Here is a 17,161-nt window from a genome sequence, read left to right on the forward strand (position 1 = left end):
TAGGGATCGCAGACCAATCAAAGCACAGGAGCAATGCCTCCCTACATTCCTATGCTTCCTCCCTGTGTCTGTGTTTGCGGCTGTTTATTTGTGCATTTCTGAAAGTTTGTGTTTGTGTTGTGATGTTTTTTTTAAATTATTATTATTTTATGAAGTATATTTTGAGTCCGCTTTCTGTATTTGTTTGTTTCTCTATATATGTGATTGAATTTGGCTTTAAATATTTTCATGCCGTATTTAGCTTTTCCTGGTATGTGTGTTTTTGTGTGAAGGTTTTTTTCTTTCAATAAGTGTGTGTGTGCGTGTGCGTGTGTGTGTGCGCTTGCATGTGTACACACACATTCCTCATTGGGTTAGTGTGAAGCGCTTTAGGTCCACTGCACACAGCTCTCCATTCATGAGAGTATTTTAGAGCTGGCCATATTCAGCACTGCGAACAGACTGCACTCTGTTGGCCTGTCCAAAACCTGACACTAACTGGAGGAGGGAACAAGAAAAAGATTTCCCAGACTACACCACCTCAGCCTATGTCTGTCTCTGTCTGTCTGTCTGTCTGTCTGTCTGTCTGTCTGTCTGTCTGTCTGTCTGTCTGTCTGTCTCTCTCTCTCTCTCTCTCTCTCTCTCTCTCTCTCTCTCTCTCTCTCTCTCTCTCTCTCTCTCTCTCTCTCTCTCTTCATCTCTCTCATGCTGTCATTCCTCTGTGGTCCTTGGCCATTGTGTTATCTGTGATCTGTTCCCAATTGTGAGGCTGGAACCTGAAATGGCTGCACTGAGTCAGTTGACAGTGACGAGTCTGTCTGACGAACCTTATCTGAACGCTAAGTGTGATTAGACGCTCACGGAAAGAGAGGGAGAGGGAGAAAGAGAAGGGGGTGGGGGGAGAGAGAGCCAGAAAAACAAGTGCCAGACGTGTAGTCTGGCTCAGAGCAGGCTCAGACAGAACAGTCTGTGTGCGGGTGGGTGCTGCTGCTGCCGCCACTGCCCATCACAGCCGTCTAGACGGAATACCCATGTGTCTCTGCCCTCTACCTCCCTCCCTCTAACTCGTTCCCCCCCCCCCTCCCTCTCTCCCCATCTCCCCCCCTTCTCTCTCTCTCTCTCGCTCTCTCTCTCTGTCTCTCTCCCAACCTCTCTCCCCCTCCCTCCCTACCTCTCTTTCTCTCCAGTCAACCCTCACTGGCCAAAAAAATTGCCTTGGGCTCACAGCCAACTGTGGTCAAGAGTGAACCTGTCTGAGTACTGCTATGTGCCTCTGCTGATTGGCATCTGTGTGTGTCTGGCAGCTGTGTGTGTTTGTGTGTTTGTCTGTGTGTTTGTCTGTGTGTGTGTTGTAGAGTATAAGACATTTTTGTTTGTTTGCTTTATTTCCTGTTAGACTGAAGGTTCGGCCTGAGTCTGAGTGTAATTCTTTGCTGCTTGTCATGGTGAGCTGCATTGTGTGTTTCTGTGCCGTGTGCGTGGGCCCCTGTCGGGCCTGTTGGGGCTTGGTGGTGGGCAGTTTGTGCTGGCTGGTTGATACACCCGTGTGAATTAGCAGTGCCACACAAAGGCCTCTGTTCTATTGGGCGGACCACCCTCCTGCCTGGCACAAGGGGTGACTCCCGTCCATATGCCCAGCGCTGGGAACGGGCCAGGCCAAAAAAAAACCTGCCCGCCCACTATCCGCCCGCCAGTCTGATACGCCTTAGAAGGCCTGGAGCGCCACAGGATGTGGGGAAGAAACGGAGCAACCTCATTCCTCCTCCCCCTCTGACTGATTGACTGTCTGTCTCCCTGTCTGCCATTTTTCAAAAACTCTCCTTTCTCCTTTGTGGCACTCTGCCACCCTCCCTCTATTACTTCTATACTTTTTTCTCTTTCCACCCATTTATCTCTCTCTCTCTCTCTCTCTCTCTCTCTCTCCCCCTTCTTCTCCCTCTCTCCCTCCCCCTGTCTCCCTATGCACTAAGGGTTGCCCTTCAGCACCATGTGCCCCCCTAGAGGGGCTTGGTTCCTGTGCTGGGCCCTGGTCCGTGCCAGGCTCCTGGCAGAGGGAACACTGAGGGGCTTTGTGTGCCACTTCTCTCCCCCTGCCCAACATGAACGCCCGCCCGCCTGCATGGAACCTGCAGCCTGTTTGTAGTCTTCCCTTTCTTTTCTTTTCTTTCTTTTTAGCGTTTTTTTTAACTGTTTTGTTCGACACGGTCAGAGGTAGTGGTTGAGCTGGACAGATGGACGGGAGCATTTACTGCCTGAAATATCCGATTTTGTTCACCACGCTCGGAGTTATAGTGCTGGCCTGATGGGTCACCTATTTATGCCGTTTCAACGGCACATGAACGGTTAGACCAAGAATTCTCGTCATAAAATTAAAATTCCACTGGAGCTCCAAGCGGATGTGTACACGCAGCCTTACAACACTGTTGTAATGGATATTAAGTGACACATACACGCAAGACGGCGGAAATACGGGACCGACGGTAATAGGGGGAGTTCCGATACTTTTTCTGTGCTGTTGTTATTCACACTTTCACTATATTGTACACACTCCCACACATTCACATCTAAACACATGCATTGAAAAAGGTCACCGCTGTGTATGTGTGGGTCTGTCTGTGTGTGCGCACGTGTGCACTTGTATTGAGCACACTCTACCATGGCCTAGATAGAGTTTGTCCTCAAGCTGACTGGGTTGTATTTCCCCGTGCTGTGTTGGCAGCTGAAAACACAGGCTGTGTGTGTGTGTGTGTGTGTGTGTGTGTGTGTGCGCACATTCTTGCTGATTTGACCAGGGTTAACAGGATGGACACCACAGGATGGACAACCTTGAGTGCCCGTATGAACTTACTGGGTGTGACATGGGGTGGTCAAGCCTTTTCCAGTCAGCACATTAGTAACACACACACACACACACACACACACACACACACACCCTTCCATTTGTCCTCGCATGTGTCTGCTCACATTCTAATTTTCTAATTTTTAAAGTATTCACCAGGTAATCTGACATTTTACCTGTTTCCTGAGAGTGTCCAATAGTAGTTGCTGATCAAGGCTCATCGTCATGGCTTAAAAAGAAACCAAAGAACAGTGATGGTGGCACTGGAACACCAGGATAGTTTTTCAGGCCAGTGTGACTGTGACCCTGTCCAACAAGGTGTGCGTGTGGGCGTGTGTATGCACAAGTCCACTGGTGTGAGTGTGTGTGGATGTGTGTTTGTGTCTGTGGTTAATGGTGACACTGCAGTGCTTTCCGAGTTAACGTTAACCGGGTGAGTGAGAGAATGCGCAGTGCCACTTGGCGCTGATTAGAGTTGTGTAGGGTAGGAGTCACCCAAGAGTGGGAGTAATTGTGTGTGTGTGTGTGTGCATGTGTGCGAGTGTCTTCATGTGCTGTTTGTGTGTGTGTGTGTGTGTGTGTGTGTGTGTGTGTGTGTGTGTGTGTGTGTGTGCGTGCGCATGCGTGCCTTCGTGCTGTTTGAGTGTGTGTGTGTGTGTGTGAATGAGAAAGAGAGAGCCGCCAAGCCATAGCAGACTGCTGATGGATTAAGAACAGCAGGGGGAGAGTTCAGCTGAGTGAGCCGCAGGAATGCTAATCCACATTGTCAGAAAAGCTCGCCTCTGTAGGGCAGTGGGTAGACCCCACTCTTTGGGTGTGTATACATGCGTGTGTTATATAGAGTGGTCCAGAAAGAAAATGCATTGACTATAGTAATGCTACTGTGCAAGGAGACCTTCTTTACACAGACACAGACATATACCTAACTGTGTGTGTGTGTGTGAGACCAGGATGGGGGCACGAGAAGAGTTTCATTAAAATAAGATTACAAGGTGCTATGAGAGAGAGGGAGAGAGAGAGAGAAAAAGGATAATTGTGTGAGAGAAAAATAGAGACAGTCAGACAGATAGACTGTGAATTACTAAAGCAGACAGAGCCTCAGTGATGTAGACAATAACAGGCACTAATTACTTTTCTCCTCTCATTACTAGTCTATGTGCTTACTAGTTGCTCTGATTTATTAGTATGTGGGTTTGTTTAGAGCCCATCCTCCACCCACACAGAGCTTGTGTCAATGCATGCAGATGTATGTGGGTGTGCTCAGGTTCTGTGTGTGTGTGTCTGCTAGGGACCACTGCTCCATGTTGATGGCCTTGAGGATAAGTATTATGGTTTCTCAGCGCAAACACACACACACATGCCGTAGCTGAGGTGTGTGTGTGTTTGTTTGTTTTTGGAAAAGTGAAGCAGTTTAAATGCTGCTGGTGGATGAGAGAGAAATGACTGAGATAGAGGAAGGAACAGTGGAGATGCATTGTGTAATGCTGTAGAACTAGCAAGAGAAAGTACGCACACAGGCTTTGTGTGTGTGTTCCTCCTGTGCTCGCATGTGTACGTAATGCTTTAGATTACACAATGGAGACGTTCTCTCCTTCTGTTGGTTTTGTAGGCATTGGGGATATTGGGTTAACATGAAGGCGCATTTCCTCCCCATCACCCTCCCAACACACACACACACACACACACACACACACTCTCTTCTCTATAGCTGTTCCAGGATCAGAGGCCAGAGAGCACCCCCTCTCTTATACTGTTTAATGATTCCAGATCAGTGCACCCCTGCCTGTTCCAGGGGTTCCGAGGGCACTGGGGAGATTTGCTAGCAACGCTGTGGCGACTGGCAAGGACGATGTGTGTGTGTGTGTGTGGAGATGGGGGAGAAGCGGGTGGGGGGTTGTATGTAACATGTGACCATGGCGAGGAGAATGAGAGCTGAGAGTTTATGCACATACCTCAGCCTGGCAACAGCGCAGTGCAGTTAATCATATGCAATGTTCTCTCTGATGTGAGTGTGTGTGTGTGTGTGTGTGTCAGAGGTGTTCTAGGTCTGTGTATATGGGAGCAAAGGGGGTTCACGGTGAAAAGCTTTTAACTTGGTAGATAAGATGTGAATACTGAGAATGCTGAACATTGCCACAAGTGCGTTTCATTGGCAGTGTGTTTATCACTGGAAGACCATTCAATTTTTCACCATCTCCCCCCCTCTCTCTCCCTCCCTCCCTTCCTCTCTCCTTCTCTGAAGGCTGTGGATGAAGATAGCCATATGGTGAAGGCCACCTCTAACCACCACCACTGCTCCTCCAATGGCAAGCTTTCGGAAAACGAGCTCACTAAAAAGGTAATGCCCAATACACACACACACACACACACACACACACACACACACACACACACACACACACACACACACACACACACACACACACATGTTTTTAATGTGTGTAGTGTGTGGATGTTATTCACTCCCTACTTGCACTCCCTGTACTACCCATCCCCCAGCATCTTCTCATCAAAGAACCGTCACCGTGACAACCCACACACACACTCTTGCCTACACACATGCTGTAACATGCACGCATACACACACATACACACACCCACACACAAAGTTACGCTAACACAGTGTAACACATATACTTACTCATACACACGCACTTACACGCATCCACTGCTATCTTGTTAAAACCCCTTCAGTGCCATAGTTTGTCTTCTCCACCCTCAGAACAGCCATCCATTCATACAGTACAGCCAGGCGGCTACCATCACACACACACACACACACACACACACCCTTTCTGCTCTACCTGTCAGGCCTGCCAGCCTAGTGCTGGATGGATGGCTTTTGCTGTATGCAAATGTTATGGTTGGAGCTGCAGCGGGGTGTTTGTTTTGCCACTCCTGTTTACACTGCTCCAGGCTCCCACTGCTGAGATGAGCAGTGTGTGTGTGTCTGTCGGTATGTGTGTCTGTCGGTGTGTTTCTGTGTTTGTTGACAGTTGGAGAATGGGTGCAGCAGCAGTTTTTTCTTTGTGTGCGTGCGTGTGCCTGTGTCTGTGTCTGTCTGTCTTTCAAGCATTGTCCCTTTTACACCAAAGAGCTTATAGCATGAAAAGAAATGTAATGAAGTGGTGCGCTTAACGAGAGGAAGTAGCTCTTTCCTATTTCTAATTCTAAGACCTTGTCCACACTAATACTGAAACAGTGGCTCTCCGTTCACCAAAATAGCACTGTTGTTTATTGTCCTGTGATCGGCCCTGGCTTATCATGTGATCTTTGCTCAAAAAACCATAGCAACAACATGCAAAAATGGAGGACAAAAAATGCTCAGATATTGCTGTTGATTTCAACGTGCTATATAGCCAGACGTTAGCTTTTTTTACTGACACCATTTTAGCATCGTTTTGCTGTTTACTGGGTTCTGTCTCAAGTTTCCCATCCCTCACTTCACAACTTACACAAAACAAACAAAGACATTTTGACACATTAACATAATTATGTACACATTTAAACTCTCACATGTGTGGACATGGCCGAGGTGAGTGGTGTTTCCTGTGTGATAGTTGAGATGGTGTCTAGTCCAGTAGCCTGCTGTCCTCAGCGTGTTTGCAGGCTCCTACTTATGTATCCTTCCCCTCGTGTCCTCGCAGGGCAAAGGCCACACTGGCACAGTGTTCAGCCATCTGTTCCCTGACATCAAAGAGGAGCCTGGACACGAAACCACCGTCCACCCCAGGTAAACACACACACACACACACACAAACACACACACACGTGCAAGGAAAATGTATGTACACACCTGCACACTCAAATAGACTTTATTAGCTAGTCACGTATGCATCTATGCACCTATGCATCGACACTCGCTCAGCAGATACACAAATATATAAGACACAGATACACTCAGATATACACATGCTTATACACATATGTAGAATAGCTGAAAGCACACAGTGAATAAAACTGCACACGGACATGTCTGCCGTGCCTAGCAGACGCAGTCCCAGCCTGCAGCTGAGGCACACATCACCCGGCCCACTCCCTCTTCGTGCCTCTGCTGTCTCGCTGGGTGTAATCTGGCCCAGATTAGAAGCCCCGGGAATAAGATGGATTACAGCCAAGCGCTGGCACAAAGGCAGGGCAGGACAGGGTGGCCCATGTGCACCCGGCTAGACAGCAAGCCGGGGCGGTGCAGGGCAGGATTAGAGCTGGGCTGCCGTGTGTGTGTGTGTGTGTGCTTCTGTCGCTCTGATGTCAGGAGCCTCTCGCATGGCCCTCTGCCTCACCCTGACCTTTCACACAGCGTCACAGTCACACAGCCTCATTTACACTTCCACGACTTGAATAATAAAGCAACAAAACTAAAAGCTGAAACAGTCCTCTCTTTGCACAGCTAGATGTCCTGGTACCTCTGTAATTACTAGTCTAATGCATTCAAGACACAAGTGTGTGTGTGTGCGTGTGTGTGTGTGTGTTTACACGAGTCGGTTAGTCTTATCTTAGGAGACGCACAGGAATTCATGTGCTTCAGTATCAGCTCACAGAACGGAACCAACTGGAGAGGTAGATAAGAGGCGGCCATATTGCGTGTGTGTGTGTGTGTTTAACTCTTCTCTCTCTCTGTGTCTCTTCCTATGCTACAGTTACTACCTGTACCCGTATGATAAGATGCTGCCCCCCAACGTGTCTCTGCGGAAGGAGGCGGAGGTCAACCAGGAGGTGCTCGGGGCACTGCTCAAACAGCACAACAGTCACAACAGACAGGACACACCGCCCATGGGTGAGCGCACACACACACACACACACACAGAATTAAATAGGGATTCACACAGAGCTGATGCTTAAGATGGAAGTCATCCTTCCTCTACAAGGACACAAGTGTAAAGAGACGTACACACACACACACACACACACACACTCACACTCACTAGCAGGCCAAGGTGTGTTTTATACCTCAGGTCAGGTTCGTGGCCAGGCCTGTCTGCTGTTGACTCTGAGGTAAAGGGCAAGAGAGAGAGGGAGGGAGAGAGGCTCACCGTTAATTTATAGAGTTTATAGAGCTCTCCTGCTCGCTGCTCAGGGAGAGAGTGAGCGAGTGAGCGAGCGAGTGAGTGAGCGAGCGAGCGAGTGAGTGAGTGAGTGAGTGAGTGAACTGCAGCATGTGCCAGGTCTTGTCTAAGTGGTGGGGGAGGGGAGGGGAGGGGAGGCGGGGGGTCCTCTGCACCGCAGCACTTTGCATCTCTTCCTCTCCTCCACGCCGCTCTGCTCCTCTCTCTCTCTCTCTCTCTCTCTCTCTCTCTCTCTCTCTCTCTCTCTCTCTCTCTCTCTCTCTCTCTGCTCTGCTTTAACCCCTCTCTTCATGGAGATGATTTCCCACACACAGCCTGCCTATCTCTCCCTTAGCTTCTTCCTCTTCCCCCATCTCTGCCCATTCACTCTGGCGTCCTCCTCTATTATCTCGCCCCTCCCCACCTCTATCTCTCTGTGTCTGTCTCTCTCTCTCGGTCGCTTCGCCTGGAACATGTGGATGTCTAGCGTGGGTGTGTGTATGCTCAGAGTTTGTGAGTGCAAGATGTTTATGTAGGGTGTGCATGTGTGTGTGTGTGTGTGTGTGTGTATATGTATGTGTGTGCCTTTAGGGTTGCTGTGCTTGTGCGTGCGTGCGTGCGTGCGTGTGCTTGCAGTAGGAGACAGATACGAGTCACTGCAGGGGTGGTGTGTTCGTGTGTGTGTGTGTTTCCCGCTCCTCTCTGCAGCAGCAGCAGACCTGCTCTCTGTCCTACATTTGAAGGCATTTTTCCGTCTCCAATCCCCCTTGGACGGTGTGAGGAGTCGCTCCGCTGAGCGCATGACAACCCCTCTCTCTCTCTCTTTCTCTCTCTCTCTCTGTCTGTCTGTCTCACATCTCCCTCACATTCTCTTTCTCTCTCTCTCTTCCCCTCTGTTTCTCTCATGCTGCCAGTGTTTGCGCCGGTGCCATAGGGAGCTGCAGCAGTGAGAGTGAGCCTCTATAGCCTCCATAGCTTCTCTGCTCTCTCTGGCTTCCATTTTTCTCCCTGCTCCAGCACTATTCTGCTTCTAGTCCTCCCCTTCTAACGTGTGTGGTTCTCTCTCTCTCTCTCTCTCTCTCTCTCTCTCCTTTTCTGGCCTCCAAGCCACCACTCCACCTCCTCGTCCTCCTACAAACTGACCTTCAGAGCCACGTTAGCTCTGCAGTAGCAAACATACACACACACACACCCCCACAGAGTGTTAGTCACACACGGCACAAGTGTGGATGTGTGTGTGTGGGGGTTGAGGTTCTGCCGTGGTCTCGCTCTCTCTTTATTGCTCAAGCTTGTTAAACAGCAGTGTAAAAGTGTAACATATGGTAGAATACAGCAGACATGGAGAACTTCATCTAGCTGTCTTTTGTACAATGGCTCTCTCTCTCTCTGTTTCACTTTATCCCTCCCTCTCCCTTCATCTATCTTTCTTTCTTAATTTCCCCCATTCATTTATTCTATCCCTTTCTCTCCCTCCTTTATTCACCCTCCATCACTCTTTTTGCCTCTCTCCCCTCTCTCATCTCTTACCTTTCTCATCTCTCTTTACTCCATCTCTCTAATCTCTCTCCTTCTCTCCCTCCTCAGATCTGCACTCCTCCCCGTCTGCAGCAGTCCCTTCAGACGAGGCCGCCGAGCGCCAGGCTCCGCCGGCTGCCGAGGTTGCTGTGGCAACCGGCGGCAAGAGCGCCCACACACCTATGCTGGCAACTGCGGCCGTGGCAGACACAGCGGTGGCCAAGGATAGCAACGGTGCCGAGGACGACAAGGACCGCATCGTCCTGGAGATCGTGCAGATGTACAGCCGGCAACAGGAGAGGCTGAACGCCACGCTGCACAAGCAGTTACAGCTGGAGATGGTGAGTTGCGTGTGTGTGTCTGTGTGTGTATATGTGTGTGTGTCTGTGTCTGTGGGACAGTGTATGAGGCTCACATACAATCATAACAGGAAGTCATCTAGGTCAATCTCTGTGGCCTCTGGTGACCCGGGGTTGCTTCTTTAAGGTGAAACCTTGCTCTGGCATATTGTGGACCCAACCATGCACTCCCTTTGTTCACTCATCACAGACACCCTACAAGTGCAGACGTTAGCCATTGCCAGGAAGTGAGTAGGTGACTCATCAGGGTGATTGCCACCGCTGTGCTTACTAGAAGCTCCTGACTCACCACTACACATTAACAATCACAAACAAACAAACCAAAAGCATGGCAGTTCAGTGCCCACATATGAAAGCTTTCATGCATCTCTGCCCTGTCAGTAGACCAGAAGATGTTTGTTTCATGACCACTGCACAATCTATACTTTTATAGTCTTCCTGTTACCCATTGGTGGTGATCTTTCACATTTAATATTGCCATAGCTTAAATAAATATACAAATAATAAAAAGTAAGATCTATCTCTTTGGTAAATTGAATTTCTTTCATGTCAGTGATAATACAAATGTGCGTGAAATTGTTGTTGCTGCCCATAGTTTGTAGTCCCATTGAAATATGTGTGAAAATATTTAAACATACTCAATTTTAAATGAAAATGATGTGCATGTCTTGGGTATATAACAGAATATATGTATGTTGTGTACACGTATGTGTGTTTGTGTACATTCTGGGTCTCATGTGACTTATCTATGATTGTGTGTGTGTCTGTGTGTAGGAGCTGGAGGCGATGCGGGGCGGCTCGGCGGCGCGCCTGCGGGAGTTGAGCGCTGAGCACAGCGAGCTGCAGACGGAACTGGCGGCGATGCACACTGAGCATGCTCAGCGGCTGGGGGAGGCGCAGCAGGAGCAGCGGGAGCTGGAGACGCGTCTGGAGCAGCTCCGGCAGCAGAGCTGCGTCTGTGAGCCAGGCAGCCACAAGCAGCAGGAGGCGCACTACACCACACAGGTAGGCCCACTACACTACACCACACAGGTAGGCCCACTACACTACACCACACAGGTAGGCCCACTATACTATACTGCACAGGTAGACCTTACAGGTAGGCCCACTACACTACACCACACAGGTAGGCCCCCTACACTACACCACACAGGTAGGCCCACTATACTATACTGCACAGGTAGACCTTACAGGTAGGACCCCTACACTACACCACACAGGTAGGACCCCTACACTACACCACACAGGTAGGCCTTACAGGTAGGACCCCTACACTACACCACACAGGTAGGCCCCCTACACTACACCACACAGGTAGGACCCCTACACTACACCACACAGGTAGGACCCCTACACTACACCACACAGGTGCACAGCACAGGTACACTGCACAGGTAGACCTTACAGGTAGGCCCCCTACACTACACCACACAGGTAGACCTTACAGGTAGGCCCCCTACACTACACCACACAGGTGCACAGCACAGGTTCACCGCACAGGTAGACCTTACAGGTAGGCCCACTACACTATACGGCACAGGTAGGCCCACTGCCTAGCCTTCCTTGACTTTTAGAAAAAGAAAATAGATTGTTTAGTTTCAAGTTTAGTTTAGTTTCACTGAAACATGCAGGCAGCACACCCCCATATTATAATCCAGAACATCACAGTTTAAGCTAAAGACTGATGTAAGACCGCCTCCTGTCAGGAATTGGCTGCACTCCCCTTCAAACAACAGCTGCTGCCTGTCTCACATCTTAAACATGTTTACTCGGATGTATGTGAACACACACCTGCGAACTGCTTACAGCGGTCTGTCCTCCTGTATGCTCACAGCTCAGCAAGGACTCAGGCTGCCTGGATAAATATAATACATGCTCAGCACTGACTAGTGTGTTTTATATTGGAATAGAAAAGAAATGCTCAAGCTTCTGCATCAAAAATGTGCATATGAATCAGAACACAACGTGGTGGCATATGTAAAATGTTATTTGGAATTAGTTAGTATTCTAGTATAATTTGTAATTCCATTTGCCACAAGGACCAATCAGACGGCGTCTCTATACTTGTACTCTGGCCAGTTTTAAGGCACGGTCGAGCAGATGCTTCACCAGTGAGCTGAGGCCCTGTGCTGCAGTACTCTTGGAGCACTGGGCTGTTGTCTCAGTCCGAGGGGAAGGGGTGCCGCCCAGGCCTCAGGTCCCAGGACGGAGGGTGCCATGCGAGGGCGGCCTGGGGAGGGCTGTGTGTCGTCTCAGGGTGTTGGGGGAGGGGGTCGGGGATGGGGCTGGTGCCAGCGAGGCTGGTCGGGCCTCTGCGCCTCACTGGCTCTTTGTGTGGGGCTCTCAGTGGCCTCTTTTCTGTCGGCCTCATGGCTGCGCTCGCTCCAGCGCCGCACAGGGACACATACCCTCCCTCTCCTCCCTCTCCCTCTCTCGCTTCTGTCTCTCTCTCTTTCTCCATCCCCCTCCCTCCCTCCATCCCTCCCTCCCAGACACACAACACAAAGCCAGGCTGGGGCCTCCACCTCCTCCCTGTGCATTCTGTGTGTTGGCATCAGGTTCTGACAGTCTAACAGGATTTTAAAAATGTGTGCATCCACGTGAGACTAAACTGCCCCCTCTGTGTGTGTGTGTGTGTGTGTGTGTGTGTGTGTGTGTTTTCAGCTGTCTAAGCTGCGTGCGCGTCTGGAGCGCGCGGAGGCTGAGCGCGCTGAGCTGCAGGACGAGCTGCAGCGGGAGCGGGAAGCGCGGGAGTGCCTAGAGCTCACCATCGGCCAGCTCCGGCAGCAGATGATCACCGCCATCAGCCCCAGCCACACTCCTCCACCCTCCAGCACCCCCACCCCTACAGAGGCCTCTCTCTCCACGTCACAGGGTCCCGAGCTGGCCTCCGGCTAGAGGATCACGCACCGAGAGCCCCAGGCCCCGGCCAGCCCACCCCAGCTCAACCACGCCCTCCCTCCCCCTCCATCCCTGGAGCCCAGGAGAACCAGGCCACAGACTTGCAGGACACCAGCAAAAACATTCTGAGAAGCCTGCGGAGCCCTGCGTGGAGAGAGGAGGGCCACTCTGCTGTGGCTCCTCACGTTCATCAGCTCTCTCTCTTCACTGACTGATTATGTTTTTTGGACATTTATGCTGTTTTTTAATTTTTTTTTAATTTAATATTTCTTTAACAGGATCATATCCGCCCCCTTCCACAACCCTCCTTTATATCTGTCTACCCACTGCCCCCTTCCATCTTTTTTATTGTCTTGTTTGTTTATAATATTTAAGATTTTGCTTGTTTGCTTCATTTCACTTTGTTGTTTCGACTGTGCATGTTGATTTTTAATTTATAGTTCTGGCCGGGAAATTGCTTGGCCAACAACAGGGAGATAGTTTGAAGGACTCCGTAGGCTTAGGCTCCCTCCTCCACGACACCACACCACCCCACTGCACCGCCAGCCCCTGTTCCTCTGGGCTGTGAGTCTGCTCCTCTGTGCCCAAGACTGACTGAGGTGTGAGAGTCCCTCTGAGCTCTTGTCCTGGCCGGGATTGGGCTCCGGGTTCAGTACAGGTCTGAGTGTCCCTGGGCTCTGACTGTCTCTTTATGCTACCTGGCTCCCCCACCGCCACCACCCTGGAGCCCACAGAACCCCCCACCCCTCTCCTGCATACAGCCCTTTACTGGCCACCAGCCTCCACCAGCCAGCGGCAGCAGGGAACTGCATGGATGTTCATGTTGTTGCGTCTTTTGGTTTTGAAACTGAAATGAAAGTTTTTTTTTTTGTTGTTTTTAAAACACACGTTTCAAGTTCTATCAGGCGGAGGGTACTATTTGGACATTTATAGTAAAGAGCATTAGGATCCTCCTACATAAACTACATAACCTCATCGCAATTAAGGAAGGGACTGAGGCCGAATGCCTTGTCTCCTCCTCCAGTGCAGTTTGGAGCATTCATGTGAGATCCACTATCTATTTATCTTTCACCTGCCTCCAGAGTCCCTCTGTCTCATGACGGAGGAAATGGAGAGAAAAAAAATCATGAAAAACCTTGTCTGAGCGGCCACTGAGCAGCAGGCACAGATGTGCATGCACGCCCTCTACTGGACAGGATGGTGTATGGTGTCAACTGTGTCCAATGTGTTTTGATGGGGTTGGTACACACAGGCCACCTCTGCCCATTTGTTTTTGGGTTGCGAATGTTTGCTTGTTTCTGATGGTTTGACTGAGGATTGAATCACTGTGAACAGGAGGTGTGCTTGGACTAGCTCACCTAACTTCATCTGTTGACAAGAATTAGGTTTGTGTGTTTGGGTTTTTTAATGGTTGCCCCCTTCACACACACACACACACACACACACACACATATATATATATTATATATTTGTGTGTTTTTTTCAAAACAATAAAACAGTTGTGCTGCTGCATTTAAGTTGTAACAAAACAAAAAATAGCATTAGTCTCACCAGTGCATGGAGGCTGGCAGATTTAGGTTCACCTCTACTCGTGCAAATGGTTTCCCTCAGACCGGTTTGTGCTCCTTCACCCCACCCGACCCAACCAACCCCAGCAGTGTGTTGTTGTGTGGGCCTTCAGATAGACCACCATACCACCCACTCCCCCTCTAGGCTACTCTCCCCCAGTGGAGGACGGGAGTGGAGGCTCCAGGGCTAAGGGGCGCCATCAGACTCCCTCCCAGAGACAACCCCAAGGCCTCTTCATGCTAGTGCCCTGTGTGCTTGCTTGGCTACTCACTGTCTTGTGTGTGTAGTTGTTTGTTTGTTTGTTTGTTTGTTTGCTCCTTGCAGTGAGTGAGCAGATGGATGGGGTGGTGAGGGGGGCAGTTGTGTGTGGGGAGGGAGGCAGTAGGGGAGGGGAAGGATTACGCCTGAAGCATCTTACTGCAGTCAGAACCCGACATTTGACCTGAATTAGTAGTGCAAATAATTGGTTGTCATTGGAGGGAAGAAAGATGTGGTGAAGCTCCACACATTTTTGCATCTATTTCATTATGTGGATGGAAAAAAGAATGGAGGGGGGAAAAAATAACAAAGAATTTAGTGATCAAATAATGCTGTACATGTTTGCTTTTTTGGTTCTTAAACTTTTCATGGATATATTGAGAAGCTATTTAATGTATTCACTAATAAAGATTTATATTAATCTTGTATATACAGTATATAGTAGTTATTAATATATATATTAACTGTTGTATGAGGAAATTACTAAAAGTTATATGGACTGAATCAGAAAAACACACAAAAAACTGTAATTCCTTGCAGGTTTTCTTTTTTTTGCATTTATACTGAAAGAACTAAGAGTAACTTTTGTATTTGTGGGATATATTTGGGGCTGTGACTGAACTGCATTGCTGCTGCACCTTGCCCTCCAAAACTGATGACTTTTATGTTTGCAATTCATATCTTTTTTTGTCTTCAAAGGACTGATTCAGATGCTATCAGAATTTCTCAAGGTCATTAGAAAAAAGTTTTGGCATAAATGGATACACACGTTTGATTTCTCTGACTGTGAAGCCTGAGGCTGTGACTCTAAAGAGCTCTAAAGAGCATGGCTTGGCACAGCTCAGTAGCTGGAGGTGGAATTGCATATGTGGTAACCCCATGTTCTGCAGCCGCAGTTAGTTGACCCTACTGATTGATCCTACTAATGGGATTGTGTGTAAGGCGCGCCTGTATGAGTGTACATGTATAAAGACTTCCTGAGAGCAAGTGCAACACAGTGCCCTAAAACCAGATCGATGACCCCAGCTCTCTCTGCTCTACAGGCTGTCCATGCTTGTTGTGCTGTGTACATGACCACATGTGATTTAAACCAATGGAAGGTTTTGGAAAGGCATACATGGAAGCTAAATGCGTTGTCAGTATGTTCTGAAGCAAATGCAAACAATCAGTATTATTATTATTATTATTATTATTATTATTATTACTTGCTATAATTACCTCGGTCAAGAAAATGCTGTTTTTTATGTGTCGAGATATTTCCGTGTATTTCTGGACTTTTCTAGATTATTTGATTTTGTCAATGCTGTGGAACATTGTGTAAATTGCATTTTTTTTTCTATACCTGGGGAGGGAGCTGTATGTTTTATAGCAGGTATCCGAGTATGTGGTGTTGTGGTCTACACACTTGGCAGAGTTGGGAAGGAAGTATATGACTCTTGCTGTACATATTGGTCATGCATGCACCATGACTGTGGACATTGCAAGAACCGTACCTCTGCAAGAGGGCATTTTTGACTTGCGAATCCACAGAGCCCTCTCTGACCACTCTCACTTGTGAACAACGGTACTGTGCAAATGAGGAGACTTCACGTTCACCACCACCCCTCCCACACGCACCCACACCCTCCAACCATCTACTATCTGCCAGCACAGCCCATCTCCCAGCGTGGTGAACGATCACAGATTTTTATATATCAATATGGATATTAAGAAGGCATGGATGTGTCGCTAGCTCCCAGCCTTGGAAGCAGTGGAGTTTCTTTTTTTTTTGTGAAAGACAACCGATCACTCTGAAAAAAACATTTAAACATATTCCTTTTTGAAAGAAAATAAAATAATGATTTGTTAATGTTTCTTTGATGGGGACAAAAAGCAATTCTGAAAATGCAGTGTCTATGTATGACCATTGCATACTATGTTGCCAATTCTGCGGTGTGATAAGAAGTTTGCTCTTGCATGAAATGAGACACTGTTCTCCTACCTCATGTTGTGATATTAAAAATGTTTTATAAGCAGATGACGCATCTCTAACCATTTATCATAATTGATATTTACTAGCAAAATGCATACCTGTACATGCTTTTAGCTAATACCTCAGTTGTATCTAGTGTTTTGTTTATTTTCCTAATTTCAGACCTTGTACATATATCTTGTATAGACATTGAACTTGGATTAAATTCAAGTAAAGTCCTGTAGTGTCAAGATTGCTGTGTCATTGAGATTTTTTCCCCTCAATTGTATCATGGTGGTTACCCTTATCTTAACCCAAATACAGACATCCTGTTTTATCCTCTGAATCCAGCCAAATTAAATCCATATTGAATTAAATTTTAACTGCTGTATCTACAGTTATTCTCACTCACTTTGGCGCATTTCTCAGATTTGACTTGAAATTCTCAAAACTAGTTGTTTTAACATCCACATTATCTCATTACTTGTGCACATCATAAAATCTATTTGTTATTATTTCCAACAAACAGCAAACGTTTCGGCATATCAATGCAACTGATTGTGTACAATTGTTTGCTGCTTTTTGTACACTATCAATCGCTGATGAAATAGGCCTCTGTTAAATAGCGGTGGCCTCCAAAGCATCTAGGTATTACTGCATTGCTTGAGTCATGAGATCATATGCAAAGATGTTCTATCAACCATCATAATGTAATTTGAATTTTTTTTTTTCCATTTCTATTTCA

General features: G+C 48.0%; 1 protein-coding gene and 1 long non-coding RNA gene across 3 annotated transcripts in view; one reads left to right on the forward strand and one right to left on the reverse strand.

The window, feature by feature from the left end:
- Positions 1-16,799, forward strand: part of skila (SKI-like proto-oncogene a) — a 31,464-nt gene extending 14,665 nt beyond the window's left edge. Inside the window, exons 2-8 of one of the 2 annotated variants that reach the window (XM_042090416.1) lie at positions 5,061-5,156; positions 6,466-6,551; positions 7,459-7,595; positions 9,448-9,719; positions 10,512-10,769; positions 10,824-10,836; positions 10,958-11,279. In XM_042090416.1, coding sequence (XP_041946350.1) covers positions 5,061-5,156; positions 6,466-6,551; positions 7,459-7,595; positions 9,448-9,719; positions 10,512-10,769; positions 10,824-10,836; positions 10,958-11,001 — 906 coding nt within the window. In that variant the 3' untranslated portion in view covers positions 11,002-11,279. Of the gene's footprint in view, positions 1-5,060; positions 5,157-6,465; positions 6,552-7,458; positions 7,596-9,447; positions 9,720-10,511; positions 10,770-10,823; positions 10,837-10,957; positions 11,280-12,401 lie in introns of those variants that run through there. The other variant, XM_042090406.1, reaches the window with a different exon arrangement.
- Positions 1,918-12,765, reverse strand: LOC121708539. The gene is made up of 3 exons (XR_006031694.1): positions 12,690-12,765; positions 8,195-8,203; positions 1,918-1,933 (listed from the first exon to the last, which is right to left on the reverse strand). It is a non-coding gene; the product is annotated as an uncharacterized LOC121708539 (long non-coding RNA).
- Positions 16,800-17,161: the final 362 nt, after the last annotated feature.

The sequence above is a fragment of the Alosa sapidissima genome, chromosome 1 (assembly GCF_018492685.1).
Source record: "Alosa sapidissima isolate fAloSap1 chromosome 1, fAloSap1.pri, whole genome shotgun sequence".
NCBI classification, from domain to species: domain Eukaryota; kingdom Metazoa; phylum Chordata; class Actinopteri; order Clupeiformes; family Clupeidae; genus Alosa; species Alosa sapidissima.